Here is an 18,398-nt window from a genome sequence, read left to right as displayed (position 1 = left end):
TCTCATCCTACATGTAGATTTGAAATCTGGTACTGCTATTCCAGACCTGAAGAGGGGCTCGAGTCACTGAAAGCTGTCTGATTTTCTCAAATATCTCAGTAAGATGAAAAAAAAAATCATCTCTACCTACAAACTTCTCCTTTATCGCTTCCTTTATCATTATCAGCATCATCATGACTACCACTGCAATACTGTGCGTGAGGACTCCCTTGAGCCTGATGCCATACAAGTGCAAGACAAAAAAAAAAAGGGGTGGGAAGGGGGAGGAAGCCATGTGGCCTGGCCCCATCGTGATCCACATGCCTTACCAGGGTTTGGGTAACACGATGGGATAAATCATTGCTCCCAGCTGCTGGAACACCCTAACGAAGGCTGGACAAGGAAATGTTGTAGTTAGCCCAGTTCTGATCTCAGCATGAAGGAGCTCTTTCTGCTTTTGATGATAAATGAAATTCCTGTATCGCAGCTGCAAACTCCTGACATTCGGCCATTTCTGATTCAGGTTGTATAAGATGTGGGACAAGCCAATATTTTTTTTTTCTGCATGAAACATCAAAAAAAATTTCCATTTTTATCCCAGCATCTTTTGAAGCTCAAACTAATGATTTGTCAACATTTTCACAAAATACCAAGGTTTTTCTCCCAACTTATCCCACATCAGCACGAGCCTGCATGATTTTCTGGGCTCACCAACTCCTATAACTCATACATCAAAGAAAGTTTCAGATCTGGAAATTTGTGAAATTCTGCCTAGCAATGGCCCTAACTGCTCTGGAATGATAAGAGCTTTGTTCTGAAATGGGACCAATTCTATAAACCAGAGCAAAACTTTTCCCTTGGGTTCCTTCATCTTTCTATAATTTAAGCAGGAGGCAACTAGCAGCAATGGAGCATATTGAGACAGTGATAGCAATGCTGGTATGGAGACATCATTTTGTTGTGACAAAACCCAAACCCTGAAAAGCTGAAATTTCCCATTTTACAACAATTATTTCACGGAACCCAGAAAATACTGATGGATTTACCCAAGTCAAGCTAAGCCAAGCCAAATACAGCACAGCTGCCTAAAGTATAATAAATCATCCATAAATTGCTGTAGTATCTACCCAAGGTTTCAACCCAAAGATTGCTGCTAAAAAAGCCCTTATCATCAAGCTCCAACTCTAACAGAGGAAAATTATTATAAGAAGTTCATCTCATGGTGCAAATTTTTTGAGGAGAGGGGGTTACAGGGGATGTTGATGGAAATGTAAAGGTTTCGGCCAAATCTCCTGAAGTTAAAAGTAGTCACTGCATGTACTCTGAGTCTGGATTGTAGCACTGAACATCAGTGAGATAAAAGATGTTTACCCCAATGTGGTCTAGCAAAAGAAAATAGCTAGGAAATGAGAAAAGGTGTTTTGGAAATACTTGGGAATTTCTCCCTTCAGGCATGTTTCTTGTGAAGGGGAAAGGTCTCACTTTTCCAGTAAATCTGATGGCAACCATCCTTGTGGGAGCAGGCTACATGTACAGACCCAACGGTGGTGATGCTTCTTGATTATGATCTTCATTGAGGTTGCCACCTCAAGAAAAGATATTTGCTTCTCTACGTGACTCCCAAAGAAACTTGGCAAAAAAATAACATCCCTGTGAGTCATCCACTGTCATTTACCTCACAGATGGTAGGCACAGTAAGATGTCAAATGATCCGTTGGCCCCAGTGTAGCCACAGTGGCAAAAGCAGGAAAAGAAAGAAGAGCAGATCAATCTTGATATATTTCTAGAAAGCTCCCTTCCATGTTTTTATGTTGCTTACTACACCAAAACAGACTTACAGAAGCACAGAAAGTGAGGCTGAAGGGAATGTCAACGTTGGTGTAGTCAGCTTCCCAACCTGAGGCAGGACAGATTGTACCTTTATCACTCCTGAGAGGAGTTGGCCTGACTCCTTCCTGAAGGCAGATGGCCCACTTGCCCATTGTGAGAAGCATGCAGGCAGGATTTATCTGCCAGTATTCCTCAAGGATGCATATTCAGCTATCCCAAAGACCACCTTTATACCACATCCGATCCCCACAGCAACATGCTGCACCTTATTTCTGCCACTTCCTCTCTTGTCCTGAGGAATTCACTTCTGATCCACATCCATCGCCAAGAAGGACATAGAAATAGTGGAGGGATTTCAAAAGGGAGATGCAAGCAGAAGCCACAGCTAGACTGCAAGACTTATGCCATGAGATTTAAGAAGGAAAAAATATTTATCGTGACAGAGAGGAGGCAGCAAGAGAGATCACTCTGTACAGACACACACACACAGAGAAAAGAAGTCTGCTGGCAGGAGGCATTTAGACCTTTCTGACAAGGATGGAGTGAAAGCTACAACTTTCATCTTGAAATCAGAAGCAACTTCTCAGCGGAGAGGGTTACCGGATATAAGAATAGCTCAGCATGGGAGATGGTGGACTCATCACCTCCTGCAGCCTGTAACAAGATAAGAAAGCCTACTGAAGGACACATTTAACCCAGTTTCTGTGAAAAATGCTACTACCTCTATGTGACATCAAGGAGGGCAGAATGGGGGCAGGCTAGCTGTAGCACTACGCTGAGGGCTCTGCAGGCAAACTTCGAGGTCTCTCAGCACTTGTTCCCTTCTTCATTGGACACGGGAAGGACACACAATGTCTATACTGGTAAGAGAATAAAGGAATCGAGATCAAGCCTGAAGGGTTTCACTGGCAGCTGTGCTGGGGTCAGGAACGAAACATGCCTTGCACCACACAGCTGCTCTGTGTTGTAATTCACCTTCCCTTGATGTATCAGGGGTTGGTGATGCTTAGAGCAAGACTGGGTGGCCCTTTCCATGAGGTAACACCAAGCACCCTGTTTTGAAGACGTTCACCTGCTGTGTTTGAATCAAAATCAAATGGCCGTTGGGAGATACTGTTTTCGAGGTGAGACTGGCTAGTCTCAGGGAAAGGCAGAAGATGCCTTGAGCATCCTAAAAACGGCCTATATAAAGCATTAAACTGAAGAAGCTGACTAGGCTGCAAATGGAATGGGGCAGCCCATGAAGATGGTCCTTGCACCTTCAAGGGTTTCCCTTGCCACCTTGAAGCTGAACAGTGAAGCCACCAGTTGTAGTGAATGATCAAGTCCCATAGTAGACCCTTGGCCACCACTGCCCATCAGCCAGTCAGAAACTCATCAGGGAAAGGCAACAGGTCAACATGCTTTGCTGCTAGGGCAGAGCCAAAGGCTGAAGTGAGCCCCTGCCCCAGGAAAGGTGGTGATCAGGATCCTGGGCTTGGTTCTTGAGCAGTTTTTTCCTCCAGACCAAGAACAGAGGATGTGCATGGTGCAGTATAGACACAACCTGCTCTGATGGGCCTCATGCTGCACCCAGGAGGCTGCATTTGCCAGGGAGGAGCAGGGAACAGACATCCAGGCAATATGTGCTGTCCTCATGGCGGACAACTCAATGCCAGCTGTGCACACTAGAAGAGCCTGAGCAGACACTAGGTGGGAGGACAGACTGGGAATGGAGGTACATCTTGACCTGAGTATGTCTCAGCCCATCGGGGGTGACCTTGGAATCCCAACATTAAGTGTCCGTCCACTTTGTCCATGGTCCCTGACCATGGGGCACCCTAGCCTAGAGAGAAGGAAAGGAAACACCAGCATCTCTACCCAGGGTCCCCACAAATTTTCACACCAGCACAGACGCAGTTCATAAATTGACCCTGCATAAATTTGGTGCCTGGAAGAAAGGAAACAAACCAAATAAAACCTGCTTGATTTAGCAATTGGAAATAGGTAAACAACCCCTTCCTCTATCTGATTTTCTCTCCCTGACACCTACTTTCTGAATAAAAACAATCCAAACCAGACTCCCATTGATGCGTTAAACCCACTTTTGGGGCAGCAGAGGAGGGCACTCACACAGGAAATAAAAACACAATGCAGATTACATTTTGTAGCACCTTTCCTGTTAACGCACCAAGTCGTTTCCCAGCATATGTTAACATAAACTAAAACACACTAAAAATAAAACTAAGCTAAAAGTAAACATAATGGAGGAAATGAACAATGTTCCCCTGGTTCAGTATATAGCCTGTACCAAGGAAAACAGGAGGGACTGTGGCTCAGTTTTAAAATTCAAAGAAAAGGATGAAAGCTGGTGAGTTTGAGTTTCCTGGGTGGAAACTCTCTAAAAGTCAGATTTCTGTCTGACCTCATAAGGTTGTGAGTGGGTAAAGAAAGCAAAGAAAAGCCCTGAGCCGCTGTAGAGAGACAGTAGAGAGGGGTTCCTGGTGCTGGTAGCAAGGTGTGAGGGAGGGACACCACGCTGATTTGATCTTAAGGGTTCTTCCAACCTTCAGTGCCTCAAGCGGGTCCGAAAGCAGAAGCCAACTCCTTTTTCAAAACAAGGATGTACTTTTCTAACATTAAACGCCTGCTGCATCCTGACCTGGGGCTGGCTGCATTTCATTAGCAAAAACATGATCTCTTTGTTTTCCCCAGCCTGCAAAGCACTTTGAGATCCTTCAAGATGAGAGATGATACAGAAATACCAAGCCATCATATATTTATTATTTTGGCAATGAGCATTTCTAGACTGAAGTCAGGAAACCTCGTTTCTTTGTTGCTTTTGTTACTGTCCCTTTCTTGGGTTATTTTAGGAAAGCACTCGCATGCACGTACTGTGTATATAAGCCTGGGTGCGTGCAAACGGTCAATTCAATTCTTTACAGGAATAACTCAGATCTTCTGTGGTCTTTTACATAGGATTTTATATTCCTGGATTCTTATAGGGGATTTTTTCCCCAGACTCCACCTGCTTTATATGAAATGGATTATTAGCCCTTAAAAATAAAGATACTGCTGTTTTGGAGATGAAATAGACTTTTAAAATATAATGAGGGGGTGATACTTGGATGTTTCCTGATTTAACAGAGGCAGATCCTTTGCTATTAGTAAGACTGCTGGAGAATGTAAGCCTAACCCCACTCTAAATATTCAAGCCTTTTGTCCAGAAAAGCAATACTATAAATAGCGTTTCCTACTCTGAAAACTCTGGGGATCTGATTTACTCGAGTGTTTGCTAAGGGCACGTGCGTAACCTGCAATTCCACATACCACAGCTAAGCCAAGGCCCAGGAGAGCCCGCAGGACAGCAGTGAGCAGAGGAAGAGAAGATGAGAGGATCCTGTTGGGTCCTGCCGTGCCCACACAAAGGGGACAGCACGCAGCTCTGTGCGCTTTGGCAATACGAGACCTTCCTTGTGCTTCAGCTATAATGAGACTTTAAAGAGAAAAACATCTACTTTCCTCTCTCTCTGTCCCTATATGAGCTTCTCCCCATCCATAGGCAACGCTCAGCTGCGTCCGGTCAGTCTATTCCTTCTTGCAGTCACTTCTGAGGGGGAGGGGGAAGCTCTCTAGCAATGAGAGCACAAAATTATTTTAAAGGATGAGAAAATGTAATTGAAAAACCACATCAGTTGGCTGGGGTCTTAGAAGCATGTGTGTACATAGCTGTAACGGCTACCAGGAGGAAACAGACTGCATTTCAGGTGGACACTGATCCTTTAATGTAATGCTGAGAATAATATTTATATGCTGACTCACTAAGATTTATGTTTCTGTATAAATCACACATGCACTTAAAAAAAAAAAAAAGAAAGTAAAAAGCAACTGCAGGATATTCATGGCTTCCAGAACCCTACATAAATCAATTGTACCACGATCCCACAAGCTTTTAGACAAACACAAGCACACTCATTCATTATCGGGGATGTTCGTTCATCCAGGGCCATCAAGAGAAGAAAAATGACAGTAGCAGCGATGTGATGACCCTAGCCAAAGCCCTTCACTCTTAACGCCCTCACAGGTCTAGCAAAGCTTGGACCCAAAATCAGTATTCCCAGTGGTGCAGTTTGAGTAACAGGCTGAACCAGAGCCCTGGATCGGCACGCTTGTAACTTCAGGGAGCCTGGGATCCAAAAGCAAAACCAGACTCGGCAAGTTTGGCTGCTGTTAGCCCCAGCCGCCGCCAGCCCCACTACCCCTCTAGGACAGAGCTGAGCACCACCCTTTCATTCATGGACCAGTGCCTCTGCTCGGCACACTCTTTCTGCCTTGTTTGTTTAGTCTGTCTTGGATGACGGTCTTTCTCCATCCCTTTGCCAGCACAACCAGCCTGGAAGAGCAGCGCGTGTTCTGCAAATGCCGCCTCTTGTTTGCTGCTTTACAAAGACAGGCAGACACCTGCGAGCTCTGGACATCAACAAATTAAAGCACCATTGCTACTATTATTGTTATCATTGCATTACGAAACGGGCGTTGTGAGACTTGGTGAGTAGCCTGGGATGGATGGGGAGCCAGCACAGAGAGGAGGAGGAGGAGATCTTCATCCCCACCTCCTGCAGTGTGGGGAAGACTGGAATGGATGGAGACGGAACTTGCAAAGCACATGCTGAAGAAGCCTGCATTTCAGCTTCAGTAGCAACCCTCAGCAATAACTCCTTAGCAGAGGGAGCTTGGTTCTCCCACCGGGGAACTATTCTTTAATGCAGTTTTGTGCAGATGCACAGGTCACACACAAAATCTATTCTCCTGTTCCCCCCCCCCCCCCCCCCGCGAGGTAAGAAAATCAAGTATCATTACACTGGATTTTCCAACAGCACCTCAAAGGCCACCTGAGAAGAGTCACAAAACACTCAGTGAGTAGATAAAAGCTCCAGAACTGAAGCACAAAGCCCTGGAGGAAAGAGTTACTCTGAGTGCCCGTCAGGAAGTGCCCTGAGGAGACCATACCTGTAGTGCTGGTGGCCGTATCCCTCCTCATGTTTTAGGAGGCAGGTGGTGGGGTCAGAGCCAGGCTGAGCTGATGTCCGCAAGGCCACAGCTGCAATGCCCACAAGTGGGGAGGAGAAGTTGAGCAACACCGAAGCAGTCCAGAGGGATGGGTCCTCCTGGCCATAGGTCACGTCAATGACAAGTGGGTTGTGCTGGCATGACAACTCGTACATCCCTGCAAGATGAGGCAAAGAAAGAAGCCACTAGCTCACCTCCAGGGATATTTTCTCCGGTTTTGATTTACCTCTTCTGCTTCCCCATACATCCCAAGGAACCAGCTTGAGCAGCAGCAGATGCTGCAAGGGGGAACAGGGGACACCAGCACCCAACTCAGCGAGAGATCACAGCAATGGTGGAGGCTCCTGGTGTGTGAGCCCATAGGATGCTCACCCAAAGAGTGGTTCAGCCCATCTACGTTGCTCAGCTGGACGGTTACCCTCGGCTTGCGCTGGATGCTTGGGATGGTGCCATCAGAGGCCAGGAAGATCAGGAGGGAAGTGGGTGCCACAGGTCTCTCAAAGCACACCTGGGCAGGAGGGGAAGAGATGCTGAGAGCATGCATACCAAATAGAGCCTTTCTTATCCTATATATACAAGAGGGAGCATGGGGAGAAAGCAGGAGCAGGGTTAGGGGGTCAGAGACTGCAATTGTGCAGAGCAGCAAACGGGTGGGAAGAGAGAGAGGAGGGAAGAAAAGGTGCAGGGTCCTTTCCCTCCTAATTCCCCTTTCCTCTTTCATGAGTCTTCCCTACGCGTATCAGTCCTGCCTTGCCATAAATTTATGGCATTTTCCCAGCTTCCACCTTTGCTGCTCTTAAAATTGAGTAACGCCTGACTGAGACCTTGATAACCCCTTTTCTGCCCTCCCTTCCCCATGCTCTGACTCCCACTCTGCACGGTGCTGGTCGGGCAAGTGAGGCACCCAGAGAGCACAGATACGAGCCCTGCCACCAAAATATTTCCATTAAAAAAAAAAATAATCAAAACTAAAGAACAGCCGCGGTACCCGGTGTGCCTATAAACTGTCCGTCAGCCAACACACAGAAAGATTTGTGGGAAGAAGTCCTGCCTCCTAGGCGAGCCGACAGCTCCCCACTTGTCTACAGCCCCGAAGGCTAGAGGAGGGAGCCGGGAAACTCACAGCGTCAATCATGGCAGGGCAGATGTTCTTTGGAAGTAAGAGGATAGAAATGTTTTTCTCCCCCACCCTGGTGCCCCCCACCCAGTGCCGAGATGTGTTTTGATCAAGACCCACCCTATAGTGTTTTTGTTGAATGCCGGCATGGAGGGAGCCCAGAAATGCAAGGCGAAGGTGTATTTTGGATAAGGACAAGTCCTGGCTGGCTGGGCATAGCCCAAGGAGCAGACTGAGGGAGCGGAGGGGACAACCACCTGATTGGTGACGGCAGCCCAGCCTCAGGGTGGTTTGTGCCACACCAGGCATTGCTCATGCATGGGAGCAGGAAAAAACTTTGGGCTTCATCCCAGGGCTCCCACCCTGCAGGGAAGTGCTCAGCAGCAATCACCCCATGAGTGAGTCCCCAACACTGCCTACATGGTCGCTTGGCCAGGGCTTGCTCTTGCATGGGGCTGGTCCTGCTGCAAGGAGTTGGCCAGGAGGCTGGAGCTGCCCTCCTTTTCCTTTTTTTTGTTTGGTATATCCCTGCTGTCTCCCCACCTGAGCTCAGAAGCTGGTAAGAAAAGAAAGCAAGAAAGGAGGAAAGCAAAAGAAGAGCTAGCAGTGCTCAGAGCCTGCTCCAAGGAGCCCCCTAGGACAGAGGTGCAGCCCGGAAGCCCCAGAGAGCCAGTGGATTTTAACCCAGCCACCTGCTGCACACTCCGTCCAAGCATAGTTCCTCAGAGGAGGAGAGATGGTTGGAGAAGTCAGGTGAGGCTTTCTCTGGACTACACAGCTTAAGGTGGAGCGTTTAGTCTTTCTCTTCCTACAGTGCATCTACTTGGAGGTGAAGGACACTGGCTCCAAGTTAGACCAACAGCAGCTGACTTGACTAACATCCAAATTCTTTTTTTTTAATATGTATTATGGGCCTGGCCAGAGCAGGCTACCTTCTTAATTTTTCTCCCTCCCTCTCCCCCCTTCTGTTTAATTTCCTGCATATTACACATCCTGACTTGCTTACAAATGATTTTGATTTCTCTTCTTAGTGGATGTGTTAGAAACTAAGAATAAAAAGAATAAAGCATGGCCAAAGATCTGCAAATCATAACTATTCCCATCTGCAGACAGACCCAAGGTGCATGGTAGATGCTTTGTTAGGTGGCCCACTCTTGCTTCCAGCCCCAGTCCTCTTACCACGTGACCCAACCTTTCCCTTGCTCATTGGTGCCACCTCTTGAGAAACATTGTAGGAAGCAATTCCTACCACCCAATGAGTTTTGTGGTGTGGCTCTAACCTGGGTGACACAGGTGTCACAGCTTTAAAATGGCCGTGGGATTTGGTGGCCACGGAACACCATGCACGCGTGGGTATACATGTGCATGAACACCACCATTCCTGTCTGGGCAGGTGAGCGTGCTAGGCAAAGTGTCAACAAGAAGCTGTCTTTCCTAACCCAATATGCTACCAATCAGGCAAACTCTATTAAAAAAAGACAGAAAAAGAAAAAAGAAAGCGGGCATATTTATTACTAGTCCATAAATAATTTTATGGGCGGAAAATAATAGCACTCCTAAAGAGAGCACAGAGAACCAGAAATGAAAGTCTTTAATATAAACATCCATAGAGGAAGAGAACTGACCACAAGCTCCAATAAAACTGGAACACGCTTTAACCCCTGGCGAGAAGTGGAAAGCAAGCTTTCATCTAGGTAGGGCAGAGGGGGAGATTGCTGCTTTCTCACTAGCAAAGGAAGAAAGGAGGCACATTTGTCATGGCCAGAGACTGAAGTCAGAAAGTAGGTTGTGAGCACACAGACAAGGAAGAAAAGGTGGAAAAAGCTGTTAAAGGAAGTTCTTTGGAGAGACAGAGGACCGCAGAGGCAATAGCAATGTTTGTTGGCTCGGGTTTGATGATTCACCAAGTTGCCTGAGCGTCTTGGGAGAAGGTCCCCTCTAGACAACCTTGAGCAAAGCAGGGCAAGGTGCCCCTCAAACTGCAGAGGAAGCAGCCCACCAGAGCCCAGCTTTCCAGTAACACCAGGCAACAGCCACAAAACCTCTAAACCATGGCTGTGGTTAGAAAATCAACACTGTAAAAATTGCTTTGGCTTAACACTCAGCTCTTCTCTGTCCTGCTCTTCTGCCTGCTGGGATAGAGAGATTTGACCCTTCGGGTTCCCTCCCAAAGGCAGTCCCTAGCCATGGAGGCAGTCCCCAAGCCCCGTCGAGCTGCAGGACCAGCAGCTTAGGCACAGAAATGCCTCCGTTAGTCTGGAGTCACCAGAGGGCAGGAGAATCTTCATGCCACAGCTGATAGCTGTGGGTTTATGGTGCTCAGCAGCAACTTGGAGTGCTCAGAACCTCTCAGGATGGCAGCATATATCCAGCTACCCAGTGTTGCTTTTCATGCCGTGGGGAGCAAAAACCCAGCTTATGCCCACCCTTTGCGGGTGTAACGGCACAGCTTGACTGCAGAGAATAGTCAGGAGCAAGTTGTTTCTCAGCCTCAACACATTTCTGTGGGCTCCTGGTTTCGGGCACAGCCCTTCTCCTGGCAATCTGCCCCAGGATGGGTTTGCTGTTCACAGTGGGAATAGGGCAACTACGTAAGACCCAGCCACAGGCATTTGGGGTTGACAAAGAGTTCAGTAGGATATGAAGTCCTACCCAAGCAGTTTTTAAGACTGCTGTAACTCCTACAGGACAGAAAAGGATGGGTGTTTGTCACCAAAGTGCTGGGGTAAAGACAAGCAAATCTTTCTGTGCCTGACCGCACATCCTCACTTACCTTGAGCCAAACTCCCTCATTGCCCAAGGGCATCCTCTCCTCATTTGGATCCTGAGTGTCTTGGCTGGGAGTGCAGGGGAACCAAGCAGCCAGGGAAAGGTCCTTTGGCACATTGTGAAGGCGGGATTTACATACCTGAAAGAAGAGATTTATTTCAACCCAGAAAGAAGCAAGGAAAGTGAAAGAAAGAAACAGCACCTACAAAACCTCAAGGAAGACTCAACATGTTGAGAAGGATCCCAGGCTAGTTCATGGCATGAAGAGAACTTGGGTTCCTAAGCGAGAGTGACATCTCACTACCCATACAGGTGTACAGGCCTTTGTCCTTTTGAGGTACTGCAAATGTGCTGTGGGGCTGAGTAAGAAAAAATGAGCCAGGCTGTGAGATGGTAGGGAAGACCACAACCTCTGGATTTTGACTGGGCTGATGAGATCTTAAGATGCAATCCGTTTGCCTGAAAGCAGCCTTGTGTGCCATTTGATGCCCTATGGTAACCCAGACATCCCCATAGGCCTGACAGACAAAGCCTGGGAGATTTGTGAGTCTTTCTAGAGGAGCAGACACTTGAGCCCACAACATCCCACTAGACATGTATATCTAGGCAATTTAATCATGCTGTGGGTCTCAAGATGATGGTTCCTTACATGAGGTCAATAGAAATGCATGTATACGTGAGGTCCATAGAAACGCACGTATAAAAGGCTAAATAGGACCACTCTACATATTTCTTCCCCTTCTTCAGCTTGCTAGAAAAGAACATACACACCCCACGTTAACACTGAGCAGGCGAAATCCCATCCTAGACCTCCAAGCCCTGCTGCAAAGCCCATATGAAAGATGGGAATTCTCCTATCGATTTTCTCTTGGCTTCAGATCAGAGAGTTTGAGAGAAGCGCAGATGCTGATGTATGTGTGATTTTATCCTTTCAGGTTCTGACCTTATAAGGTATTAGACTTAAGGGATTTTTATTTTTTTTTTAAACCAACACAGTGGTACTCCTCCACATGCTCAAAGTTGTGCATTTAGCCGGTGGGGTGGTCACTGTTTAGCAAACCGCATGGTCAGAGGATGTGCTCGCTGCCTTGATGAATCACCCTCCTGCATATTGCAGTTCCTGGGCCTAGGGACTATGGAAAGAGAGGTGTGAGAAATGCCCAGGTCCTCTATTGTCTCCCTGCATGGGAACACAGTAGTCAATAGACACTTCCAGAGCAGCTTTACTGCATGGGCTTTTCTATCAAAGTCTGTTTTTTTGGCCATGCTTTCACTCACCTTCACAACAGGCTCTCCAGTGACCAAGGAAGCAGGGCAGGACTTCACATCCTGATGGGATGCATAGGCTTTCGCTGCCCACAGATCCACGTATCCATCGGGCGTGTAGGGACCACAGTCCAGGACACTGCTTGTCTTCTCGAATGGCTCACACACGCCATCCCCCTCATGCACATAGCACAGGCTTGGTTCCCCTGCAAGGAAACCAGGGATGACTCATTAACAAACCAGGCTCTGAGCACATACATGTCCTCCTGTCCCAGGAGGCATACGGACCATTTAGCCCTGGGATTTCCTACCACAATGGCTTGGCGGGCTCCATGGATCATTTCACCTATAGACCCACATTCTATTGTGATGAGGTGCATCACTCCCTGCTCTGAGGAGCAGGGTGAACAACAGTTGACTCCTGCCTCAAAAGGATTTCTCAATCCATTTGGACTCACCGACACAGTTGAAGCCTTCTTCCTTTTTACACTTCCTGGAACAGCCATCTCCATCCAGCAAGTCCCCATCATCACATTCCTCCTCCATGCTCCTAAGAGGACAACAGCCAGATGTGTTAATACCACAACCTTGACTCAACACTCCTGTGCTCACACCCAGTCATGAGCAAGGGCCCCATATCTTGGTTCCATTTCCACAGAAGCAGGGAGAAGAGGAAGAACGCCATATGGAGTAAGGCAGAGGAGAGAAAACACCATATCTTGCGAGGGTGAAAAAGAGGTTGAATCTACAGCATATGGGAGAAGGCATAACTGTACTGTGACTTTCTTATAAGACCTGAGGCAAGAACTATGGAAGAAAATGAAGCTACAGACAATGGAGGAAGTAGAGAACCAAGCACAAAGAAGTCTTGCTGCTGGAGAAAGCAAGTGTTGGAGAGGGCAGGAGGTTCTGAGATGGGGCTGGTGTTTTACTGGGAGCTGGAGAAGGGAGGGCAGAAGGGAGAGAAAGAAGATTAGCCCAAGAGGACACAAGAACCAGCCCCCAGCTGACATGCATGGCATCTCACAAGGAAAAAAGCCCATGCAGTTTCCTTGAAAAGGCTCTGGCCCCATACTGCAGAAAATAGACCCGATAGAAAAAGCTGGCAGAAATGCCTCGATTTGTACCTAATCCTTTGTGCACAGAGTTACGCATCCCAAAACACAAGGAGCAAAAAAACCTTCAGACATACATCTTGTGATGCTCACCCACCTCTACCCTCATCTAACATGAAAAATCCACTGTGTCCGGTATTCCCACCTTTGGCTCACTGTTCCACAGATGGTGCAAAGGAAGAAACTTTCATAGACAAAGCTTCCTGCGTAGACTTATCCACAACAGCTCAGGAAAAGGAAAGCCTGTCAAAAACCTCAGCTACTATCTGGCCATTTCTGTTCCTCTCACTTTTCAATCGACTTTGAAAACAGAACCCAATGTGGTCATTTTCTCTCCCTGGACCAAGTCTTCATCTAGTATGAATTCATGCTGAAACCATACCAGATTACACCACTTTAGCAGCTAACCCTGCTGTAAGCCTCTTTGCCTTCATGGGTCTTATATGGTACCACAATCCCTCCTGCGCTTGCTTCAATTGTCCATTTTCCTCACACTGTTAAGCAAGTTGTTTTCAAAGGAAAGTGATTCTGAGTAACCTAGAAGTTGAAGTCTGAAAAAGCCAAAGTATGGAAATTTGGCATAATTATCCCCAGATGGAGCAGGTGAACCATTGGATCTCTCAATGTAGAGGTGGTGCATAATTTGGGGTCTCTAAGGAGTGACCAGACAGGTCTCTAAAGACACTGTGCTGTGTGGAACTGCGCTTGCGGCAGAACCTATTCTCACAAGGCCACCACCGTGTGCCCTATGCAAAAGATTATATTGGCCAGTCCCAGAGGTGGATCCCTTTGGGGTCAGACTCTACAACAGTTTGCTGAGATGGGCCAGAATTTAAGCACTGCAGTCAAACACTGAGGATGTTCAGGTTGGACCTCTCATCCAGACCCTGCTTCTCAAAAAGACTGTCTCCATCTCCTATGTACATGGCATTTTACAATACAAGCTCTATAGTTGAGTCATCTGGAGAGATTCAGTGCAGCATCTTCAGACAAGTACCCATGGGTGGAGGACCAACCCGGTGCTTCCCTTTGGGACAGTATGACCTGATAGCTTAAAGAACCTCAGCTGAGAGCTTGGGTTTCTTGACTTACGTGGTCACCTTCCCATCCCCACAGTAGGGTGCTCCGTGGACATGGACAAGTGGTGGGGAGGCTTCTCCTGAGGTTGTCCCAGAGACTGCCTGCACCTGGTATCGGTACACCTGCCCAGGCGTGACTTCCCTGCAGGAACAGAGAGGACTTGAACAAAGAGCAGGAGGGAACAACCCATACATCTGCAACAGATTTGCTCACCACAGCTATAGAAATTACACATTTGTGCTCAGGCAATATCACAGTTTGACATATGTCTTCATATTCTTAACAGCCAGAGGCAGAGACTGTGGGAAAAGGGTCTCTGCCAGGTCATGCAGAGTGGCCTGCCACTCATTTCCCTAGGGTCTGAGCTGGGGAGAAGCTGCATTAACTCGAACGATCATTTTACTAGTTGTGTTGATGGGAAAAATGTTTCCGGGTTTAATGAACTCCTTCCAGTTAGCCTGGGCTCCTGGGCAAGGGTTGTGCTAGCATGATGGGCCTGAAACAAGCTTCCTTGATGCTGAATGGGGAAGTTGTTCATGGCATTGAACATGGTAATTCCCAGGGAAAAAAAAAAAAAAACCAAACCAAAACAAAACACCACCACAGGCAAAACCATCCAGGGATTCAAAGGCATGACTTGAGGAAGTCATCAAAACTGCCTGAGCCACCCACTCGGCCTGCGACAAAGCAGCCTCATCACTCACGTGTCGACGAACTGGCGGTGCGCCTGTGCCGGGGCAGCAGGGGATCCATTTGCAAATGGGGGGTCACGGAGGACTCGGTACTGGATCAGCTTGCAGGAGGAGCAGAGAGAGCTGTGGGGCATGGAGGTCAGCAGGGCTGTGTCTATCTCCATCCTCTCATCAAAGGTGTAGATTTTGACTCCAGACACCTTTTTAGGGATGTTGAGTTTCACAGTAAAGGGGACATCACAGAAGGTGTCCAGGGGGCCCAAATGGATGGACTCGCCCTGGTCTGTCAAGACTTCGATGTCAGACAGCGCCTTGGGAGAGCCTGTGGAGAGGTACGTGGTCCAGAGGGTGAGGGAATCAGGGTAGACAGGGTGCAAGAAGCGCAGCTCCAGGATGCAGCCATCTGGCTGGGGGCACGGCACCGTCATGTTCATATGGTACAGGTGAAGCTCTGGACTCCAGGCCTGCAGGCTGGGCTCACAGGGCTGATCCACGTCCGGGGGCCCTGGGCAGAAAGGACAAGGAGGAAGCTAATGAGAACCAGGTGACAGCTGTCCTCACAGGGGACCCAGAGGGGCAATCCTCCCGGCAGGTACCCTGTGGGCACTTATGCACCTCTGTGCTATAGGTGCACACCCAAGTGGTTTTGCACCTACTGTAGGGATGTGCCAGAGCTGGTGGCATCTGCCCTAACCTCCTAGAAAGCAATAAGCACCACCAGTCTCTCAGTTCCTGGTCACACATACAGACACAAGGCTTGGGCAGATCTGGTGTCTCAGCCCTCTAAACCAGCGACAATGGTACCCACACTGCTACTGGTCGCAGTGCTACCAGCGGCTCTAGAGACAGCCCGGACACAGCTCAGGGACACAAAGCTTGCTCTGTAGTGTCATGAGCACAGGAGGCTTACCAAGGGCACCTGAACTGTGTGTCCCTGTGGCTTCATGGGTTTGGACAGTGGCTAAGCAGAGCAAAGACACCAAAGCTTTCCACAGGCACATGCTGGAACAGATCACAGGCAGGAAGGGACCAGGTCCAAAGCAAGCCAGGGAAGCAGCTCTGGAAGGCTGTTGCTCCACCAGCACCTCCAGGACAGTGCCCAGGCTGACCTAAGATCCCCACCCTGCCTCCCCTGGTGGTGGATTACCACTCAGCAAGAAAAATGTGGTGGTGTGACTTCAGTCCCAGAAAGCATCACTGGAATTCATCATCCTGTAGTAGAAATACCCTTGTCTTCAACCACCGCTGCCAGCGTTTCCTAGGACCCAGCACCAATTCAAAGCCTGCATCCATTTGATACTAGTCTTCTAAAAAAACGTAAAACCTGCCTTTTTTTCACCAGAACAAACATGCACTTGTGATAATTGCAGGTCACACATAGGAGAAAACAACATCCAGTAATTCCAGAAGCAGTTTTAATTTGCCAGTGAATCAGATAGGTGGGGGAAACAGGACTCACTGGCAATAAATGAGCTAAGCTTTGATTTGTTTGGTATCACTGAACAAGCACATATCTGATTATTTCTTTAAGTTGACTTCCTCCTGCCCTCAACTTGCAATGTAGCGAGAGATACTTAAATTAAAGAGTTTTCAGACGCTGAATCTCAGCTACATCCTGACACTCCTGTTCTCAAAGCATGGGCTACATCCCAAAGGCATAATAACGTCCAAACTGCACTTTCTCAGCAGTCACCCTGGCACATTTTCAGTCGACTTCAGTGGCTCAAACGTGCAGATGCACACAACTAACAGGTCCTCTGGCTCCACGTGGTTCAGCAGCAGCACGTGCACTACATACAGCCCACAGGATCATTCCACCTGGTGTCCTGCCTCCTCTGCTTTGCCCTTGGAGGAATTGAGGCAGCATGAAAAGCCCAACAGCTCCTATGGCAGCTGCATGACCCCGAAAGCCACCACCATCATGCCCACGAGGTGGGTCTCTAAACCAACACCTGGGTCTCAGCACAAGTTGTGACACCCTGCTGTTCACCTTGCCAATGAGGAATTGCATCCAACCCAGGTTGCCCAGGACTTGGTATAGACTCAGTGGGACTGAGCAAGGAGCTTCTCTCGCTCCCTTTGGACAAGGCTGCATCAAAGCCTGTGAATGCCCCTGAGGTTTTGGATGAGGTTCCCAAGATCTACGTTGTAAGACTTATTTCAATGAAATGCCCCTCCCTTTGACCAGTGTCTTTCCTTAACACATTTCTGGGCAATGATTTGGGTTAATATCAGTGTGTTGTTTTATTTGTTCAAAGCCAGCTGGCAGTTACCAGGTATCTCCTGGGAACCTAGAAGTCCTTCCTGCACTAAAGACCCTCCCTAAAGAGGAGACAACTGATTCTCTAAAAGAAAAAAAGCTTCTTTTTCTTTTCCCAACAAGATCTCATCTCTGTCCAGGAGATTTACAGCCAGGGAAAGAAAGGAGGTATATACCTTCTGCTTCTTCTGGGGTCCAGTAGCCAGAGGAATCACAGACCCGAGGGGAAGAGGCCTTATGCACATACTGACGGAAGGTGCCATCCTCCGCACAGTCATCGCAGAGCGTGTCCTGCTCCCTGCAGACAAAAGACAAAGGCACCGGTATGTCTAATCATGACCAGTTAATTTTCCGTTCATGTTTGTCCAGGTAGGATAAGATGGGAAGTTGGAAAAGCAAAGCTAAGCTCTCAGGAAGCCCCTGGGCATATCATCCTGCTTGGAATAAGCTTCGTCAAAGACAGGAAAATAAGAGTGACCGTGAGACAAGCTGGGTTTAATCCGTCCTCTTCTACAGGCTCTCTGGGTAGTCTTGGATGAGCAACTGAATCACCTGTTCCCTACGCACAAAGTGGAGCTAAGAGATTCCACACTTCACCAGACAATGCCTCTGCAGTTGGGTGGGTACACTTGGCTCTCTCTCTGCTAAACCCCAGAATCAGGTTTTGGCTTTCATCACTACTGTAATACAAAATGATCACAATAACGTAAATTAAAAACGGGGTCCCACTGTGCTCTCCAGGAAAAAAAAAAAAGGGACTTTTCTGTGATAAGGGCCAGCCTCAGCCCATTTCCTTGACCAGTTCATCTCAGGGGATGGAAGACCCTTACCCTGCTCCTGAGACAGTTACGAGCAAGAGCCAGGGATAAATCTGAAGATCCAACACCTGCATCCCAGACCAGTGTTTTCCTGCTCCCAAACAGCTCCATTTCCCCCCCAAAGAAGTTTGGATGACTTGAGGCCACCCAGCACTCAGAGGGTCTCATGCCTAGGGGATGACAGGCACATGCTGTTGTTATCACCGGGTGAAAGGCCCATCATGGAGAATGCCAGTTGTTTGGAAAGGCAGCAAACACTGATGCAAGAGTGTCCCAGCTGCCCTCAAGCAGCACTTTTCTTCTAAACACAAGAGACAGCTTTGTGAAAGAGCTTTAAAACAAGTTCAAGAGCTCTTTAACATGTGCTTATGGTCCCATAATATAAGCATAGACCTAAAACCTGGTGAAAACCACAATGTTTTA

General features: G+C 47.9%; 1 protein-coding gene across 1 annotated transcript in view; it reads right to left on the bottom strand.

Annotated features, from left to right (window-relative positions):
* PAPPA2 (pappalysin 2) overlaps positions 1-18,398 on the bottom strand; it is a gene marked incomplete at both ends in the record, with an annotated part of 95,003 nt that overhangs the window by 37,264 nt on the left and 39,341 nt on the right. The window contains 8 exons of the mRNA XM_082484152.1: positions 6,799-7,015; positions 7,231-7,366; positions 10,749-10,883; positions 12,023-12,216; positions 12,469-12,560; positions 14,218-14,346; positions 14,910-15,402; positions 17,334-17,455. Of these exons, the coding sequence (XP_082340278.1) occupies positions 6,799-7,015; positions 7,231-7,366; positions 10,749-10,883; positions 12,023-12,216; positions 12,469-12,560; positions 14,218-14,346; positions 14,910-15,402; positions 17,334-17,455 (1,518 nt within the window). The remainder of the gene's footprint in view (positions 1-6,798; positions 7,016-7,230; positions 7,367-10,748; positions 10,884-12,022; positions 12,217-12,468; positions 12,561-14,217; positions 14,347-14,909; positions 15,403-17,333; positions 17,456-18,398) is intronic.

Source organism: Vanellus vanellus (assembly GCF_965231255.1).
Source record: "Vanellus vanellus genome assembly, chromosome: 5".
NCBI lineage: Eukaryota > Metazoa > Chordata > Aves > Charadriiformes > Charadriidae > Vanellus > Vanellus vanellus.
This window is presented reverse-complemented; position numbering and strand designations above follow the sequence as displayed.